A 20671-nucleotide genomic window follows, 5' to 3' on the forward strand; every position below is an offset into this window, starting at 1 on the left:
TCATTTGTGTTTGCTTTTCTGAAGTTTTAGTTGTGGTTTGAAATTTGGAGGAGTAGAGAAAAGAATTGAGAAAAATGCTGCAGTAAATCCTTTATATAGGGCTTTTGTCCAGGAGTAATGCAAATCTGTGATACGGATGGGGCAGAAACACCAGGGCTTTTTCCTAGGCATAAATGTGCTTTTAGTGTTTTTAGTAGCAATTGGATTTTCTTTCTATTTTTTTAATTTTTTCTATAGGGGACTATGCTAGACCATGCACCTAATGCCCCCCCACCAATATTTTACAGGCACTTTCAGTGACAACTTTTGTACAGAGGCTGTGATTGAAATGAGACACAAAGTTTCTATTGTGCGGACTGAGCATACTGTACACTGAATAAGTTTCGCAGTCTGTGTTCTGTATACTACATAGGCACAACACCCCTCCAAGCAAGATTTGCCATCTAGTAAGAACTAGCAGTGCAACAGCAATAGCTCCCACTGCTGCTGCTGGTAAAGATACCTGGAGAAAAATATTGTTCCTCTGAGGTTTCTAGTACCATACAGGGGAGTCTGAGAAGATGATGTGTCTTTACTATTAAATAAGCAAATAAGTCATTTAATTGGGAAATGTGTGCTCTTCAAATTATGGTAATAGCAAAGTAAAAACTGTTCAGCCCACTTGTCAAGTCTGTAGTCGTGCATTTCCTCCCCCTCATCAGTACTGAATTAGAGAATGAACTGAGGAGTGAATGAGTTGGGAGCGTGTGTTGGATTTCGTGTTATTCACTCTGCTGCAAAGACAAGGATGGAGATCCAGATTCATTTCCGTACTTGATACAGCGCTTGCATCACCTCGCCAGAACATTTTAGTTTATCTTTTATGTAGATGTAGGGAATAGCTACACGCTAGTCATTCTGGTTATCAGTGGTGCCTGCTGTAAAATGGTGATGAAAATTCTGTGGGTAATTCCTGATAAATTTAACCTGAAAAGCAAGAAAAAAAAAAGACACAATGATATAATGTGCTGACCATGATTTAAACTGCGCATTTAATATCAGTAAGAAATGAATTATATCATAGAAATTCTTCAGTGTTTACTCTGGGAACTTATGTCTCTGTGATTAAATGGTTTGAACTTCATAAATAGCACAATATAACATTGCAGTAGTTTGTAGACATTTTGCGAATAAATAGTTTGCCTTTTATTCTGTTACAGAATTCCTTCCCTTTATAAAGATAGGGGCATTAGTAAATGGTAGATTCTTCTTTGTTAATATGATTTCTTTAAATGCTTGTGTTTCAAAACTACAACCACAAGTTAACTATGCTTTTTATTTTGGAAAATTGCCTAACGTAGTGGTAGCATTATACATTTTGAAGTTGTCCATTTTTCTTTTGATTTAATTTCTCTAAGTGTATGAATCTGGTGTTTCTGTGAAGCAGAACTCTATGAAGATAACTCGTCTGGAGCCGAGTAGTGCATTACACAGGGGAGGACCTCAGCAGTAGAGTCATGGATCGTGGATTGAATTTAGAGGTGTGAGAAAGTCACGTCTGAAGTTGAGATTTGGGGGCAGCAGTTAGCTGAAGGCCTAACCAAGGCTCACGTTCCCCCTGCGCCCGCGCTCCTCTCCTACCTTTGGAGATACCTCTTTTTTAATTCCTGCTTAAAACTCTCTCAAATCTATACTCTGGGCTATGAAGAATTAGAGTGATTATCAAGTGCGTTTTGTATTTCCTCATTAGTCTAAGTGCTGAAATATATTTTAAAATTTCAATTTTAGGTAACAGCTTTCTGAACTTGAATCTGAACCATACTTTAACCCTTGGTTTCTTTTAGCCAAATACATGTATATAACACCTTACTAATGATAAATAATACCATGATTAATTATACTAACTGCCTTTTCTTAAGAAAAAAAAATCTAATTCTACATTACCATATATAAAGACCTTTTCTGAGATTAAAAATCTCTATCTGAAATTCCACAAAGCTCAATAAAGGCTTGAAAAAAACAACAAATTTGAAAAATGAATTGTTTCAAACTATATTCTGTTTCCCAAAAGGATTGATTTGGAAGAACAGTTCTTTTTGGAGAGCAAAAGGGAGTAAATTTAGTGATTAGATATGCTGCTTCTCCTGCGAGGAAGGGATTTAATTCCTGCCTTAATTAGCTCTCTCAAGGCAATCTTAAAATTAGGCCTGAACAATGACTATAGTGTAAATAAAGATCTTTAAAATGACTCCTTAACTATTCCATGTAATCTAAAGAGCCTTTTCTTCATTGTGTAGATATGTATTTAGAAAAAATTAAAAACTTATTCCTATAGTGAACTGTAATAGCCTTGAAAGAGTCCATTGTAGTCTACAGAGTTAATAGGTGTTTACACACATTCTTCACTGTTAATGATTTATTGTTGTTAAACAAAATTAAATGCATTGCAGGAGTTGAAAGCAAGGAAAAAGCAAGGCAGAGGAATGAGTGAGCAAAAGGTCAGTGACGGTTGGTAACAATTTGTATCTGCTCTCTGTGCAAGAGAGCAGATCCTGCTCTTCTCAAAGAGCTGCTGGACCAGCTTCTTGCGCAGTGTTGGTTGGTTCTGTGCCCCATCTTAAAGTGTAGATAAGGTTTTACCTAGGGAGTTTTTGTAGGTACTAACAACATCATACATGTCGTGATTTTCGTTTTAAGGAAAACGTGTAAGAGCTGTAAAGGCGAGTCCTGATTTCCGAAGAGTCTGGGCTTGTCAAAGTGAAACAGGGAGGAACAAGCCCTAAGACACGTAGTCCAAATTTGTCCACCTTATAATATATCCAGTAGATATGTAAAATCCCTTGTGCTTTCACTTTGACCTTTTTTGAATGTTTTTTACAATCTGTATGGTATCTGTTGACACAGACAAATTTCCAATAATCATTTCTTTGGTTTGGTAAGGCATTTATGCCTTTCCTTCTGCTGAAAAGGAGTAAAATTTCATAAGTCCTTGGTGCCCCCAGGTTTCAAATTCAGCAATCAAATTAGAAAGGCAAAATTAATTTAGTATTTTAAGCTCTGATCTTGGTGAAGTGACCAGAGGCTTTTATTAGCCGTTGCTTTGAAGTATATGGGGCCAAAAGCCAAGATGTGGGTTGCTGGAGGAGTTTCAGTTTTAGCCCTGGAGTTTTCTTGGTTGGAAAGCCTGGAGTGTGGAGCTTTTTTGAAGTTTTAGGAATGCAGTTTTGAAGCCTTTCTTACACTATGTCTGATAGTTGAAGCAGAGAGTTGTATCTCCTAAAAAAAGCAAAGATAGCCCATTGAGATAGAGATGGTGATATGATGTTGGAATTGCCTGTTACTGAGCTGTCAAGATATTTTATCTGGACTATATATATATATATATATATATGTATATATATTTATAGAGGGCAGCGTATTTTTTGGCTAAAGAGTCGTTTTTCAAATTGTAACCACATACAGTCATTTGCTTAGAACACGGAATTCCTTAGAAAGGAATAAGGAATAAGGAAAGGAATAAGAAAGTACTGAGTGAAAACCAGTGAGCATTTACTGTGTTTCAAGGGCAGATTAGTTTGTTCTTGTTTATTGAAGACAAATAAGGGAAGTATTTGTCTTAATTATTTAATTATGTAGCCAAAAAAACTCTGTAAGTTACCACATTTATGTTGGACTAAAGGTATCTTGTAATGTGCTATGTGCTGAACAGAGACTTTTTTTCGTGTCTAACCCAGTGCATGTTAAAGTGGGGCTAGAGCAGAATGGGCAATTATAAGGTCTGGTTTGTGATACTAGTACTTGACTAATATTTAAGGTTCTGGCTTTCATGCACTAAGCAGTACCATTTGCATGTGGCTCTCGTTACTTTTTTCCCTTCTATCTCCTCCTTCCTTCATTCACAATAGAAAATTCTGTTGTTTATTTATTTATTTTGGTAGGAGTTTGAAAAAATATCCATACTGCTTCATGCATTAGAATGTGCACAGTGCATTTCTTTGATATCCTCATGATACTTTCTTTAGCGAGGTTGTGGTGGTTCTTAGCTTCTGTGGGAATTCGTTTTCAGCTTGATATCTAGGAATAAACCATATATGACATATGTTAATCATATCACTTACTGGCAGGTGCTTAGGTATTCTGCTGAAGAAGATAACATAAGGATGGGAAAAGAATAGAGACAATAGAATTACAGACAGAACTGCTACTTTTCCTGTTTAAAAAACCCCTGCACTTGTCCTCATAAGTTTGTTTTCACTTAACTATGCCATGCATTACCTCTTCTGGTTGAAAATGTCAAGTCTGCCTAAAGCTGATTTTCTTTGGGAGCTTTTGAAAAAGTGCAATATGTATTTCTGTGAATAAACTTAGAAAATTAAACAGGAAATTTTCATAATAATTTACTGTCTCAGGTTGGTATGTGTTTTGATAAAGTCTCAAAGATATTATTATTTTAATTCTCTTGCTCTTTATTCTGGATTACTTTATGGCTTTTGAGTTTCCTGAATTGAGTAAATTTGCAGTGGCAAATGGACTTAAAATTGTCTTTGGATAATGCAGAAAAGGGAAGGAGAAACACAGGGCAAAGTTACAAGTGTAATCAATATGGTCATTTTGTCAAAGAAATCCACATAGAAACTTTACTTTTTTAATGGATCTGTTAAGCTGTTAGAGCCTTCGAAGTTGACATCTGAAATGTGTAATGTGTAATTATGTTAACAGAATGTTAAGTTTTTTTAAAGATTAGTAATCAATTAATATAATTATCTGTATTAGTAGTCAATTAATATCATTATTAATCAGTGAATACCATATTGACAGGGTGTTTTTAGCTCTTTCTCAGGAAAGCGTCATCTGTGATGCTAAATGAAGTCAGTTCTGGGGTTTGAAGGCTGCCCTGGAGCTGCTCCTTTCTCCAGCTGAGGTGTGCCCAGCCGCAGCAGGCCGGGGCAGAGCTGTGCTGCCCAACCCCTGGGAGACACTTGAGGAGATGTCCCTTCTCCTTGGAGCCCAGTGGCACTGCTCAGGGATGTCTCTCCCGGGGTGGCAATAGTGATTGGGAGCAGTCGAGAGGAGGCTAGTGAGTGGTGAGCACCAAATATTTGGCCCCACAGGCTTAAATGATAGTGTTTTTCATGCTTTAGCATTTTCACACTCTGTGTTTAACTTTTCAGGGTGTCCCAAAACCAAGTAGGACAGCATTTCACCTTCGTGCTTACCGACATTGAAAGCAAGCAAAGGTTTGGATTTTGCCGCCTGACGTCGGGAGGCAAAGTCTGCCTCTGTATTCTGAGGTGAGTGCGAGGAAAGCGCGCTGCGAAAGTGAGTACTGAAAAGTTTCAGAAAACATGCCTCTGAATATCCTCAGTTAATGATCTTTGCTTATCTATGAGTGCATATTGTTTCTTTACTATAGTATGATTGAACCTTGTCAGTGCATCAGAATGCAGTACTTAGTATTTATATACTCGTGGATCTAAGAAGTGTATCTCAAAGTCAGTCTAACAATGTTCTAGCACTATTCTGTAGTGGGTAACAAAAAGCACTCTCCTGTGCTGGCATTATTCTAAAAAGGCTGCGTGTTCTACACTGTCCTGGAAAACACACTTTCCGGGTGTCTTTTTTTCCATTGTGTAGTGTGAGCAGCCCCAGAGCCAGATTGTTCTCAAGATACAACATGCTGCTCTGTGGCAGGAGAGACACCAGAGATGAAGAAATTAATGCCTGCAATATACTATGTTTTCCCTTTTTATTCGCCTGTTAAATAATAATTTTGATGATGATAACAACGCAAACAGTTGTTTGGCTGTTGTAAATCATTGCTGTACCATACAAACAAAAAACCTGCCACTCTAGAGAGGCAATATGAGCAGCCTGTAAGACCTACTGAAAAAACAGGAACTTCCTGCTTAGCAACAAATCCAGAGAACAAGACAGAAGTGTAACTGCAAAATGAGTCACCCAGTACATAAGAGGAGAAAGGAGCTATCTACTGTCAAGGAGCCAAAGCCCTTTGCAGCAGAGGGGCATCTTGGGGTATAGCGGTGCTCGAGCTGGGAAGCTCATGGATTGGTTATCTATGGTTCTGATGATAATTCTTCAATAATACCTCAAAATCATTTATTTCATAGACTTTTAGAGCATACAGTAGTTAATGCTTACCCATTTCTCTGTGGTGCTTTTTGTTGATGTATCTGTTTAGACCAGGAGATAATTTATGTACCTCTTTCACTTATTTTCTGAGCTAACCTTTTCTTTGCCTTTTGAATTAAACCTTCTACTCCTAACACTCATACATAGTCTGGCTTACTTCCAGTGCTGTAGTAACCAGTATGTAATCAGTTAACAAGCATGCCAGTACTCACATTTAAATACTACACGAGATACTGCAAAGCAAAGGAATCAAATTCTCTGCTCGTGTAAATTGGGAATTGGGATATTTCTTTTAACATTTCCACAGAAATATGCATCAGCTAAAGCTTAACCAATGGTCTGTTACTTGGCAGAAATAACTAAGAAAATGAAAAGTGGCAAGCTATAATTTTTCAGAGAACCGTAATTAAAACACTGCCTTTATTGCTTTTATTATGACAATTTCAAATTTACAGCGCAAAGTGGAATGCGTAGCAGCAATAGCTTCATAGAATTTACCTCTTGGTTGCCCATTTCTGTCTGATTTTTATGTTTGAAGAAGTACTGGAGGGAGAAGTCTGGGAGTATAGAATTGTGATCTTTTTACAAATCAGAGTTAACGTTTCATAAATTAATGATTTAATATAGGGTAGCTTAAAGCTAATAAATATTGCTCCACCGTTTATTTTATATCAACATAATACAATACGAAGACAATACCTTCTAAAATAAGCTTTATTAAATTCTTAATGTTGAAATATATAATACATAAATCAGAGATTTCATTTTCATTAGGAGTTGCCTGTCTGTGTTTAGTTCTGAAAGAAAGCATTTATCGGTATTTCCAGTTGATGTGTTTTAGGATCAAATTCAGGTTCTCTGAATCCTACAGGTGTTAGGAAATTAAAAATCATTGTTGACATTTCTCCTGTCTTTCCTTGATGCATGTTCGCTTAGCTCAAATTAATCAATATCGAGGAAATCTCAAGGGAGGGAATGCCGTCTTTGTAAGAAGATTGTGTGCGCTTATGCGCATTCATGTTGCACATGCGCATGCACTCTTGTTCCATATTGTAAAGTAGCATTAATTTATGTATTTGCTGTGTGTATGTGCACATAATGATGCTTATTTGTAAACATTTAAAGTTATGTGCATCTACAAGATATAAGTAGGCAATAAACCTGCTGATTACTGAATGAGAATGCTCAGACAGACATACATAAGCACCATACCTGAATAATCTGTTTTGCACATCTGCACATGTCATTTTTCACATGTATGTATATCTTCATAAACGGTAGGAATAGCTTTAGATCTCTGCCTGGGACTTTAACAAAGGCAAAGATGATGAATTAGCGATATGAAATGATAATAAATAACTAAAATCTAAGGAAGAGTATCTGAAAAGAAGAGTTAGAAAGAAGTCAACCAAAATGAAGAGAAGGTAATTTAGGAATTTCAGTAGGCTGCAAGGTGGGGAATGAGTCAAGACTTTTTTTTCCCCCACACATGACCATCTTTTCTGGTTGGTACCAGGCCATGTGTTAACTCATGCTAGGCCTGCTGAAGCAAAAGAATTGGAGGAATACGAGTGCTGAGCTAGGTCCTCAGCTGAAAGCAGGTAAAGGCTGCTTGTCCTCAGGTTTTATGTCAGCAACCCAAAGCTGCTTCTAAGCTTATCTAAGTCTTGTCTAAATCTGGTGGCCACCGACAGAACTAGAGAAAATGGCCAGAAACTGAAGCATCACAAGTTCCCCAGGAACCGAAGGAAAAATTTCTTAACAGTGAGGGTGACAGAGCACTGCAACAGGCTGCCCAGAGAGGTTGTGGAGTCTCCTTCTCTGGAGATCTTCAAACCCACCTGGATGCCACCCTGTGCCCCATGCTCTAGGTGACCCTGTCCCTTCCAACCTTAAGCATTCTATGATCCTGATTGTCATTTATGGGTCATTCCTCCATAATTTGTTCTTTATCTGACGCACTAATTGAAGGAAACCATCTTTGAATTTGCAGCCACAAGGCTGTGCTTTAAACCAAAGAATTTAAAGCAGGAAGCATGTTTTGCTTGTACATAGAAAATTTGTACTTTTTACAAACACACATGGGCAGAATTCTCTCCCTGGTCAGAATACTTTATTCAAACTCTCTGTGAACTGTCAACATAGTTACATTGGGCTATTTTTGTTTCATTATCTCATGTTCTTTCATTTTAAGAACCTAATTGTTATATGTATATATGTATTATAAGAACATGCAGAACCTGACTGCAGTTGCCAAATTCAATGCACATTGCAAATGAGTACAAGATCATTGTGTAGTAAGACAAGAAAATAAATGTTGGATTATCCTCCTGTAGTTGTGTGTGCTTCCTTTGCAAGCTGCTTTCAAACTGTGCTCCTGCTTTGTGCAGCTCCCAATGCAAATGCTGCTGCCGCCTCTCCACAAACATTTGAGCTGATGTGGCCTTGTAAGAGCAAGAGGTGCTCGAATAGAATATGCTTTGCTGTGCTCATGGACTGTACTTCTAGTCTGGTTTTATTTTTACCTTCTTTTAATTTAAAGAAGCAGTTTTCAGGGTTGTTTCTTAATTTTGCTAATATTTGTGGTAGGAATATTACTTCCTGGGTCTGCATTAAGTTGTTCTTTAAATAGTTTTAATGAAAAGTTCAAACAATTTGTCAGAGTTTTTTTTTCTTGTGTTTAAACTTGGAAACTATTGACAGAATCTGTGATTGACCTTATGTACACAGAGAAATGCAAAATGCATCATTAAAATGTTGAGTCTTAGATTTCATTAATTTTATGACTATAAAATTGTCACCTACGTTTCTAAACGAAATGCTGTAATAAGGAAGACAGTTTTATGTGGCAAACCTTTGTAGTTCTGGAGTTCAGACCATGCTTGAAGCCTTCTCGCTCTTCCTTTAGGCAAATCCCTTAGAAGCAGAATGTTTCAATTTTACACATTTTGTGTCAATTTTCCAGACAGAAAAGTAGCCCCTAGACATTAGACATTTAGCTACGGAAAGGCAGTTTCCTTTAGTTTTATTTGATTACTCGAAGTTAGATTCCTGCTGGTAGTTCAGGACTGTTAGTGGTTACCTGACTATTTGACAGAAAACATTTCCTTTCCTTTATTTAACCTTTGACTCAGGAATGTAAAACTTTATCAGAGCTCTAGCAGAAGCACAAGTGAGGTGGAAGTCTCCTTGCTGCGACAGGGGTTGTGCGTGACTTCGAATGGAAGTCTGAGCTCACTCAGATTAAAAGAAAACGCGGAAAAGAAAGTACATTTTTAATTAACCGTGAAATACCGTGTGCTCTTACTTACAAGACAAACAGTGGCTGTATTTTTAAATAAAGACCACTGTATTCTAAAACAGAGAATCTATATCTTTTAAAACCACATTGCTTACGTTTTGATACTTTTTCGGGTCTTTATTGTGAGGAACAATGTTTTCTGGTAAATTTATATGTAGAGTGGTGGTGTTTTGTGTGTGTTTGTTTCTCGAAAGTTTGCTGATTTTAGCATGCCGAATGCAAAGGCAGTGTGTATAATTAAAACAAAAAGCAAAAAATAAGGCACCAATGTTGGTGGCACCAATAATTGAAGAACCTAAATAATTTTATTTAAAGTTTAGGTTTCTAAATACATGAAAAAATGAAAATTAAAGCTCTCTCTCTGAATGTTTTTATAGTGTGTGCTGCAAAGGGCCTTTGTTGATAATTGGACCTTTTGACATTTTTATAGGACAGCTAATTAATTGTAAAATGCACCGATCATAAATAATTTTGTTAATGCATGTATGATGGTTAAGTCTTGAGCTATAATTTTGATTTTTATCTATTGTTAAAGTATACATTAGTGTGACAGTTTTGAGTTACCAGTAATATATTATATTATTCCTCTATTAAATGCAGCCATTTTAAGACTGTTTTTGCAAATGGTGTGTTTCTGTACTGATGTGCTTGAAAAAAATTGCTGCTGAACAGATGTTGATGGATGTTGATGTACGTGTGCTTGTCTTTTCTGTACCTCATCTTGTTCTACGGTGCTAAATAAAGATTAAATAATTTTTGCAAGATTTGTCAATAGAGGAGCTGGGTAGTTCCTCTTAGCCATAACACTTCTGTTGTCTAGCCATTTCTCATTCCCCATGCACAGACTTGCATGCCAAAAAAGCTACTATATTACAGTATTTTATCCAATACAATATACTGGATAAAGGCTTAAGGCCTAAATCATGGGGATGCTCATCTTTGAGTAGCTATTTACATGAACAGTTCTTCATAAGTTAATGGGATTATTAACACAAGCACTTGCAAAATCATCCTGGGATGTAAGAAGAGAAGAATGTTACTTGACAGCCATGAGGAAGTTTCAGATTAAAAAGGCTTATCTTTGCTCTTGATAAAACCCCAGCTGAGGCTCTCCTTAGTAGGAACACAACCTGCATGTAGAGAGATTTGCTTTTGAATGCAGAGGTGCATGTGTGCATATGTGCATACTCATAAATGTTTAGATGAACAGCCAACTAATAGTACTTATAATAATAAAAATATTACTAGCGCGTAGAAAATTCATAATAGAGAAACACAAGGAGGGTTTTTTTGTCTCCCCAAATATCCTCATGCTGTCTTGAAGTAAGAACAGTATAGTATAAATAAAACTATTGAACTATTGACAAGAAGTTTTGTGCTTAAGCTATGCTGTTGAAGAATTAGAGAGTATATGGGTAGAAAAACAAAGGCAAAAAAAACCCCACAGATCTGAGTCCTTTAATCTCCTGCCATAAAATCTCCTGCCCTCTCCTGTGGAGAGTTTTTTTTTTTTTCCCTTAATCTTTCAGATTTAAGTGGCATACTTGGAATTATTTTGACCTAGTATTTGTGGTTATAGGTCTTTAGCCTTAAAGCAATTCTTTTGCTTTAAGTGTTTCATCTTAGAAGGCATTCTAAGGCGTTTCTAAACTATATTTGAGAAGTATTTTTTGTTTTTTCTTTTCCTCACTGTTTAACCTTGTAGTTTGTTGCATATAGATATGGAAGTATCTGATCAACTTGATCCTACCAAAGTAGAAAATTCTTGTATGAGTACTCTGGTCAACGTGTGTCTGCTTTAGAGAAGCAAGTTATACTGTGGCTTTGTGCTAAGCTTCATTTATTTCAAATAAAGAGTTTGTCATTTTTATGCATATATTTATAAATTGTGATTTTTTTTTTCACAGTAATAGGTGAGTTAAGTTCATAGGCATGAAAAGAGTTAATGTTTAATTGAAACAGCGTTTATTTTTATAGTGTGCTGCTTACAAAGTTCATTATTATGAAAAAAGAATGCTCAGTTTTTAGTAGTCTACAGCATAAAGAATACACTGGGTTAATATGCCCTGTTGCTGCTGGGATGTTTCACAGCACTGGACAGCTCTTGGAAGACCTGAACAAGACGTGTCCGGTGTGATAAGGTGTTCTGTAGTTGCTGCAGCGTGCTTTGGTTTGGACAAGCTTTGGGCAGTGTGCCACTCGCCCCTAGTTCAGGGCTGATGACATTCAGTAACTCCAGCATTTTCAAGTATTCTGAAAACTGTGCAGGACAACTGCTTTTTTTCTCTCTGTATTGCATTTCAGCTACATATAAAACTTAATAGAACAGAAATTTGGGATGAAATAAAGCTCAAAGATCAGTCAGTTCAGGTGCTGTAACACTGTTTCAAAGGACGTACAGCAGTTAGTGGCCTTACACAAGTGTAGTCAAGTACGTTTTGTACTTATATAAGAGTACATTGAAGAGCAAAGCAGTAAGTGCCACACCTTAACTACCAGTGCCAATCTTGGAAATGTCTGTGAGCATCGAGAGATTGATTGAATTTTGAGTGATAGCCAGGGCAGTATATGCCAAAACCTGGTGTAGAGCTGTTAACACAGTGGCTCTAGAATAAGGTTTTGCCTCAGTGTCACTGTGCCTTTGTGGCAGTATATTTATTATGGGTTTACTTGTTGTTTTCAATAACCATGCAGCATTTATAACAATAGCAATGTGAGACTGATATAAATTGCATAACTATAAGCATGTTCCCAAATCAGTTTTATTCTGATCTCCTCCTTTGCCCTGAAACTAGAATCTGTTTCTGAAGTCTTGCCAGTAACTAGCTGAGGAGAGAGGTTTCACAGAAAAAGCCTAACCCTGCTTTAGTCCCTGGACAAAAGCAGACTTGGTGTGTGGAAAAGACAGAGATGGTACAGAATTAGTAAATAAGAAATAATTTATTTTGACTACTACTACTTAGTTAACCAGATTTATAACCTGTGTACTATATGCTTGAGCAGTGACTGTGGGCAGTGCTGTAGTGTGCCCTGTCTGACTGGTTTCGGGCAGCTGTTCCGTAAACAGATGACAAAAAATGGAATTGGTAGAAGTGCGTTTGAATTGTTTTCTGTGGCCGCTTTGGTTGTGTCATACTTGTGCTGGGCTGGGTAACTCGCTGAGAATGCTGCATACATAGGGGCTGCAGAACTGTGCTAAAAGTGTATTAAGTATTCATATATTAACGAGCTGCCTATTTACAAAAATGCATTTTTAGAATTTTATCTTTAGAAATACTTTATAGAGAGACCAATAATAATATATATAATATGACGTATCATATCATAAAGCAGTGTGTCGCTTGTTAAATATGGGGAAACTGCCCTGCCCAGGTAAAATGGTTTTGTCCTTCAGGGAAGTAGCATTTTTGGCCATCCACCCCGGTGCAACAGAATGTAGGACTGCAGCATGACAGATAATATAATAAGTATTGAAACTTATGGCCATGAGAGAATGTGATTCAAAGCTTTTTTGGCAATGTTCAGAGTAATCGTTTTTGGATTTAGAATAAAGACATGTAAAAATATGAGCTAATCTACACTAACTTGGAACTTCATATAGGTGGCCATCTTACTGCATAAAGCGGAATGCCTTGTCTGTGGCACTTCAAGTGCTGAGATGTCAGATTTTTGATAAAGCTAAACTAGACACTTGCAAAACAGGTAGTTTAGTAGCTGCAATAAAGAAGATGTAGCTTTTGTGCTCCGTGTTAGTCATGTACTGTAGAATTTAAACTTGGCAAAAACACATGCATTTTACTTATAAGTAGAATTAAAATATATAGAAAACAAATATATAGAAATCTTATAAAAATATGTAAACTAGAGGTTATAAAGATAAATATATGTACTAGAAAATAGACATTAATATTTTAATAAAATCTCTTTTTTCCCCTCCTATTTTAGTTACTTACCATGGTTTGAGGTATACTACAAGCTGTTAAATACCCTGGCGGATTATTTGGCTAAAGAACAGGTAATTCTATATATTGCTTGTGACAATTTCAAGTTTTGTTAAATGATTCTGTATTATTTAAACTATTTATTAAAAAAGTGTCAGTCTTAACGTAAACATAAAGCATGATGTCCTGGATGAAGTGTGGACAAAGTGTCACATCACTGGAGAGCCATGTGATGTATTGATTGTAAACTGTGACTCTGCAACTATCTGGTTAGTGGTCAGAACCCTTTCTTTTGCTGAACTACCTTAAATCTAATGTACAGTTTAGTATTAACTAAAAGCTACCTCTCATAATCCTGTCATCTCAACTAGCATGGCAAAGTTACGTGCAGCATTTGGTGAAGAATCAGGAAGGTTTAGTTTGCATATTCATGAGCAATTAAACATATTTCAGGATTACACAGGAAAGGAAATACTGGCATCTGTCTTTACGGAGAACATTAAAGCTATACCTTTCTGCTTTAGCTATATTAGTGTACTACATGGTAATTAAAAAAAGGCATCAATAGTTACCCATATGCTGTGGGCTGCAAAAGCTGACATTTTAAGAATATGTGAACTATAGAATATGCAATTATTGTATGTTATAGTAAATGGACTATAGAAAATGATGACATTTTATCTAAAGAAAATGCAATAGTGAAGTTGGCTAGTTAGTTGGCTTAGTTACTTAGTTTAAGTAAAACAAAACATAGAACACACATAAGTTCAAAAATTGTGTATTAAAACTTAAGATGTAGCTTTGTTTTTGGCCATTATTTGACTGTAGTAGTAAAAATTGTTGTTAAGGTCATAGATAGAAGGGACAAGGATTATTTTTACTTTTCGTTTCCTGATCCATGGTTCTGGCATTGCAGTCAATGAATTCAAGATACCAAGGCTTGGTATCATACAACACAAGTGTTGTGTGTTGAGAAAACAGTTTTGATGGGCCAGAAGGTGTCCTTCCTAATGCCATGTCTGCTGGTGAGGAAGCTGATAGAAGACATGAGCATGATTTCAGGTGTCTATTTCATTAAATATGTATATGTATTTGTGTCTATATATAATGTTTAATGTGTACTAAATCGTATGTATCCTGTTTGTATACAATGATTAAATACCTTTTAACTCTATTCCCCTTAGGAAAATGACTCAAATGATTTGCTAAAATCACTGTATAGCCATCCTGTGCCAAAGGCAAACGCTCTTGTCAGTTTAAGTGTGGTAAGTATATGACTCCCTATATAAAATGGTTTCTATGGCTAACATAGGAAAACTTTGTAGATAGTAAACTTAAGTCGCTGCTTCTCATTAACTGTCTAGGACAATCTTTTCTTTTTTTCTCTGCTGTACAGAGTTTTTCTCAGGTAGTTATAGTCAGAGGGAAGCTCAAATTAGATTTTGCTGTATGGATGAGAAAGTAAATCACTGAGCTGGCAGTGCTAGTACTTCTGTCTTTTTTTTTTTTTTTTTTTTCCCCTATCGTTCTCTTTTCTTCCAGCTGTTTCATGTAGATAAATTTGGTTTCTCCTGCTGTGGGCAGCCGAAACTAGTTTAGTGTCTCTTTGCCTCTGACGTGTGAGTAGGTAGAGTTGCAGAATGGGACAGTAATCTGTATGAGCAGCCTTCTCTCCCATCTTCCTACTCCTTCTTCCCAGTTTTGCCTGATGATTCAAAAGCGAGGTAGAAAAGGTGGTAGGAAAGGTATATTGCATGGTGTAAAGCTTCTCGCACGTGGCTGAAATAACCTGTGCCTCTCTCCATTGCTTTTGTGCTGTCTGTGTCATGGGGCCTGGGCATGGGAAGCCTGGCAAGCGCTCGTTGCCACAGAAACACTGCAGAAGGGAGCCTGTCGCTCACAGTTACATTCTTGAAGGGTTTTTTCCACATACAGGTGCACGTTTATATATGTTTGTAGAGGCTGTATAAAACGTAGAGTCAATACAGAGCTCTTGCTTTGCTGTCACTGCAATGCTGCAACTAAGCATCTCTCCTTCACAGCATTTGTGGTATCCCTGCATAGTTAATTCCTGTTAGATTATTCTGTGTGCAGATAGTCTCTCATTTGAGCTGTCCTCCGTTTGCAGGTGGTTAGATAAAGGCTTCCCATGCTTGCCACAGAAAGATCCTTAGCTTACTTTATCTTGACCTTATGTATGTCATTTACTGTTGCCTTTTAACCCATTTATTTTAGAGTAGAACCCGATGCTGTGAGCTCAGGAGGCAGATCTGGGATACACGGAGGCGTTACAGGAGTGGAGCGTCTGCCGCTTCTATTCCTGTGCTTACTCACCCTGATGCCTAAAATAGTGCTGCCTCTAGTTTCCTTTTGCTGGTTTCAGAGTCCACTACTCATCCTTGTTATGGTTTTTTTAGGGAGCACTGATATTTTTCTCCCTTGGACAGTACTAATCTACTTAGTTGGAAGTCCTTTCAGTTGCCCCTGTATTTTTTTTTTGGATTGCATCCACTTAACTGCTTTTCGAGGGTACAGTCTCCATGGGTTTTGTGGCTAATCTTTTACTGTTGTCAGTATAGCATTTCAAGCTATTTTTTGTCAAGTAGCAGCAATTAAAAATGCTAACTGAATACTATATTCATACTGTTCTTGCAAGAATCATTTTGTATATCAAATATGCACAAGCCCTACAAATATACCCAAGCGCCTTATAAAATCCTTTAAATATCCTAATGAGTTTCATTAGGACATAGAATTTTTAAAGCTACATTTCATTTTAATTTCTTGCAAAGAGTTGCTGTCAGAGTGTGCATTTCATCTCGCACAGAACATGCCTGCCTTGAAATGAGTGCAGTGATGAATACAACTGGCAACGCTGGAATGACGGGTTGCTTGCAATAAATTTCATGCTGCAAGTTTTGTTTCAACATTACCTGTCTCCTGAATGTATTTTTTTCTCAATTATCTCTGATTCCCAGTAGTTTGTTACATCATTTAGAGAGTTTTGTAATCCTTTTAGCCAAGGAATGGTTATTTTAATGCAGGCCTCCTGCCAGGTGCGTGACTGCGAGGATGGTTACGCAAACGTGGCTTCAGGTGGAGAAGAGCAGCCTGAACCAGAGAGTTTTATGAATCTTGATATGGGAGTCTACTAGAGTGATGTTTTGGGCCGCTTTCAGCCCTAACTTTATATGCCTTGCCTGTCCATTTGATGCCCCTTGCTAGTTCCTCCTATACTGCAATAGGCTAGGCTGGAGCTGTCAGTGGTAACAGGCATAAAAAGAAGTTATGGGCTGAAATACGACCGTAGAAATGGGAGCATGAGGTTGCTTCTTATTGTTCCAGCGTGAGTATAGATCAAATTTCATGACGCAGAATTGCATCTTTTTATTTCCCTCCCCACCGTTTTCTCAAATATACAGACTAAGGCTTTTCTGTTAGTGGCATTTAAATGGCAGGCCCTAATAGTACTTTTGAGCACACATATATAACCAAGAATTAATTATTTGCTGATATCTGTATATAAGACATCTCCCGGTAATCCCTCACCAGGACACCAAAATGCCTCTGTCCAGTTAGGAACCATGTCTACTTTCACCTACCTGTCCCAGTAACAAATATTTGGCAAATGAAACTTGTGATAAGTCTGTGAAATCTGAACTTAAATACATTTTGGACCGCTTATTTTTTCTGTGGAACAATGGAAGTACAATGCAGTGATCATTTTTGTTGGAAAGAAATAGGTAAGATGAATCTGACATGTTCTTACGATAGAATATACAAGTATTAGAGCCAGCTTTAGCCTTTTTGTTCAAAAAGGAAAAAAAAGAAAAAGAATAAAATAAAATGAATTGTTCAATCTTTCTCTCATGTTTCATAAGAACCAAGAGATGATTTTTGCAAGTGAGCGAGTTTTGAAAAAACAGCCTTTTCTTGTCTCGGTGAGTTTAAAAGGCACTGACTGTCTGAAGCCTATTGTAATTAAAGAAATAATTACTTGCTATAGGATATCTCTTTTGATTTCAGGCTTATTTGTATCTGTCCTTTGGGAATTCTGCTGTTGTCTTTAGCCCAAAAGAGCAATCTAATATTAATATATCTATTCTGTTTACACTAAGCGAATTTCAGAGCTATGTATGCGTGCAATATAATTTTCTTGTAAAGGAAAAAAAAACAAAAAACACAGCCAAAAATTAAATCTTTAAATTGGTGAGCAAAATGAGTGAATTTTTTTGTTTTGTTTTTAATACCCTGTTTAGCAGAAAATTTTATACAGGACAGTAATTATTAGGTTAGCGCATATTCTGCAGTCACACATCTTCCTGGAGAAGTTTATAAAGATGTGCAAGTATTCCATGCCACTTCGGCTTTTTTTTCTTTTTTGGCTACTTATTACTTTGGCAAATTGTAGTAAGGGCTCTCTGATTCTTATAGTTCTAATTTCCTTTCCTGTTCAACGATTGGAATAGTGCTGCTTTATTGACTGCAAAAAAATTAATACCTTATTATGGATTGGAGATAAATTTCTATTCCCATCCTACTTACGAAAAATGAAAGGCATTCCATGATCTGAGTATTTTCTTGATTAGAGAAAAAAATCTTAGGCTTTTATTTCCCCCCACCCCACCCTGTTGATACAGAACAGTATTCTGGAGTATTTCTTGTGCAAACATTGTGATGTTTATGGGACGCCTTTTTTAAAGCCGATTAAAAGAAAATTAACTATTGCCAAAAGACCTAATTTGTGGGGAAAATGTTCTATTAAATGTATCAAGCTGGTTTAATATGACCGTCCTACAGTTAGTGGTGTTAATAAGTAATTTTTTTTGATTGAACACAAAACATGTTTAAAAGCTTGTATACTTAATGTATTGGTTGATCATTTTCAAGTTTGACTTGAAGCAAACAGTGTTTTTTGTTAGCAATTGTATTAAAATATGCTATAAAAACAAAATGATTTTATTTGCAGTCTAAGTTTTTTTTTTTTTTTTAACAAAGGAGGAAATTCCACTGAAAACAAATAAAAGCTAAATATTCAACAATCATCACACTGAATTAGTATGTACTTATAGTCCTTCTTATCCTTCAAGATTTAGGCTAATATACTAAAATAGCCTAGAACTACTGAGCTAAATTCATGCTTGGTAGCTGCTAAAAGCGCTGGGTTAATGGAAATCATTAAAATTACATCTGTTTTCAATTTAATCCATTTCATATTTACATTCTAAATGTCTCAAACTCAAATGGATAAAATTGCTGGTGTTATTTTATAAGTGACTATTGAATCTCAAACCATCAGACCCCGATTTCTGTTAACACGTTTTTTGGTTCAAAGATGTTTGGAAGAGAATAGAATGTGTATCAAGGACTAATGATTTGCTGCTAATTAATTTTCTTCTGTAAATGATTTTTCTACTTCCATTCTAAATTTCTGTTTAGTTAACGTTGTCTTGTTGCAATTTTAAAATCAATGCTTGCTCTTCTCAGACTTGTGACAATCTGGCTTAATTTCAGTGTTGTTTCTAAAGTGCAGTGTGATGTTTTGTTCATGTGTTTTGTGCTTTGTGTGCTACGCTGAACCAGAGATTGTCATTTTGTGTGTTTCTCTGCTTAACTCTTTGTCTAATAGTAGCAAGAATTCTATTGAAAAGATAGCGATTTGCTTCAGCAAAGCTGGGGTTGGAAATCCTAAATGCTTCCCACCCCACCCTTTTTTTTTTTTTTTTAAAGAATTCTTGACTTTTGTCTGCACAAATTATTAATTGCTTTTTCCCCATTGATTAGCACTCATACTTCATTACTCCTGATATAACTGGATTGCCAACAATCCCTGAAAGTGTAAGTATGAAAGTTTTTGTTTTTAATATTTAAGGAGAGGAGCATTCTGTGCATAGGGTTGAGCTCCATTTTTATTGATAGGATTTATTTTCCCCCCAACACTGTTTTGTCTATTAGTAAGTCCTTCAGCTAGTAAAGTTAGTCTTCTTCTTGTAATTATCCAGTATTAGAGCAGCATACAGGGCATTTTTGACCACTGTTATATTTGGTCTTTGTTAATAATTTGGTTTATTTACATTTATGGGAATTATGTATTCAAAACATAGTCTACTTTTGCACTTAGTGTTATTTTGAATACCTATTCCTTAAACAATTTATTGCTAAGATGTGAATTCAGCTATCGAGATATGCAGTTAATTTTTGTGTAAGAAGCTATTTTCAGGCTTTCTGAAAATCTGCTGTTCAGCGTTTGAATTGTACATGCACCATGTAGCATGTAACTATGCACTAGCAATGGTTAAAATACATATTTTTTTTTAACTAAAGACTTCTGTGAAGAAATTTTGGCACAGTTTGTTGGCAATTGTCTGAGTGGAGAGCAGCATCTGGCCAGGCAGGTAGGGAAGTCCCCTGGCCCTGGTTCCTTTCTGCTGGGTGCCCTTCTATTTCTTTGAGATTTTACTCCATTTATAAAAACTGAGTCCCATCCTTCCAGGAGGAGGGATAGTAGCGATGATTGTAGGGGATGGTGAGCTGTGTTGGGAGGGAAGACTTGTAGTAAGTCAGTAGTCAAATTAATTTCCCTTATTCTTCATTTTAAGCTTTACATATTTCAGGGGAAGCAACTTTTCAAATGCAGTTTTTAATTTTGATACAGTCTGCCAAAGATGTACTGATTTGTGCAGATCTAAATGGTGCTGTGACAGGTTTTGCGACAGTGAATTCACACACCACTAGCAAATAAAGTATTGCAGAGGGTGTGCCTGAAAAATTAGACTCACGTTATTATGATACATTTAGTCCTTGACAGGCAGTTAGAGGATCCTAGTTTCTTTCCAAGTGCAGCGGTTGTAGCCCTAAAGACCTTGCTTGCATCTCCTCCAAACACTTACACAGCATGGACCAGAAACGATGCTCTGGTTTTTGGAGCAGCGATGCATTTGTGCATGTACCTGCAGCTGGGGCATTGGATCCCCTGCATCAGAGGGTGGCTTTGGTCTTTTCTTTTCACTGTATTTTTTTATTTAATATTAAAGTGAATCCAAACAGGAAGGTCCATCCTCTGATCTTAATCTGGGCTTTAATTCAAGTTAGATTTTACTACTATTAGAGTGTGTAAGGAAATAAAAGAGCAGGTCCATCCCTTTCTGGAGAGAGCCCTGCCGGCCCCTTTGCTGCCGGCGGGGCAGCCTGTGGATTCGGGAGCGCTGGCTCCGTCTGCTAGAACCTGCCCGCAGCGCTGCCCTCGGAGCCGCGCGAGTGATTGCTGGGGACTCCCTCAGTCATCAAACCTCACAGTCAG

General features: G+C 36.8%; 1 protein-coding gene across 1 annotated transcript in view; it reads left to right on the forward strand.

Moving 5' to 3' along the window:
• DENND1B (DENN domain containing 1B) overlaps window positions 1–20671 on the forward strand; it is a 144976-nt gene that overhangs the window by 56895 nt on the left and 67410 nt on the right. Inside the window, exons 5-9 of the mRNA XM_088524372.1 lie at window positions 5151–5270; window positions 13376–13445; window positions 14556–14636; window positions 17253–17312; window positions 19156–19209. Of these exons, the coding sequence (XP_088380498.1) occupies window positions 5151–5270; window positions 13376–13445; window positions 14556–14636; window positions 17253–17312; window positions 19156–19209 (385 nt within the window). The remainder of the gene's footprint in view (window positions 1–5150; window positions 5271–13375; window positions 13446–14555; window positions 14637–17252; window positions 17313–19155; window positions 19210–20671) is intronic.

Source organism: Tinamus guttatus, unplaced genomic scaffold (assembly GCF_059628265.1).
Source record: "Tinamus guttatus ecotype Peru unplaced genomic scaffold, ASM5962826v1 Tinamus_guttatus_pri_ptg000211l, whole genome shotgun sequence".
Lineage (NCBI taxonomy): Eukaryota > Metazoa > Chordata > Aves > Tinamiformes > Tinamidae > Tinamus > Tinamus guttatus.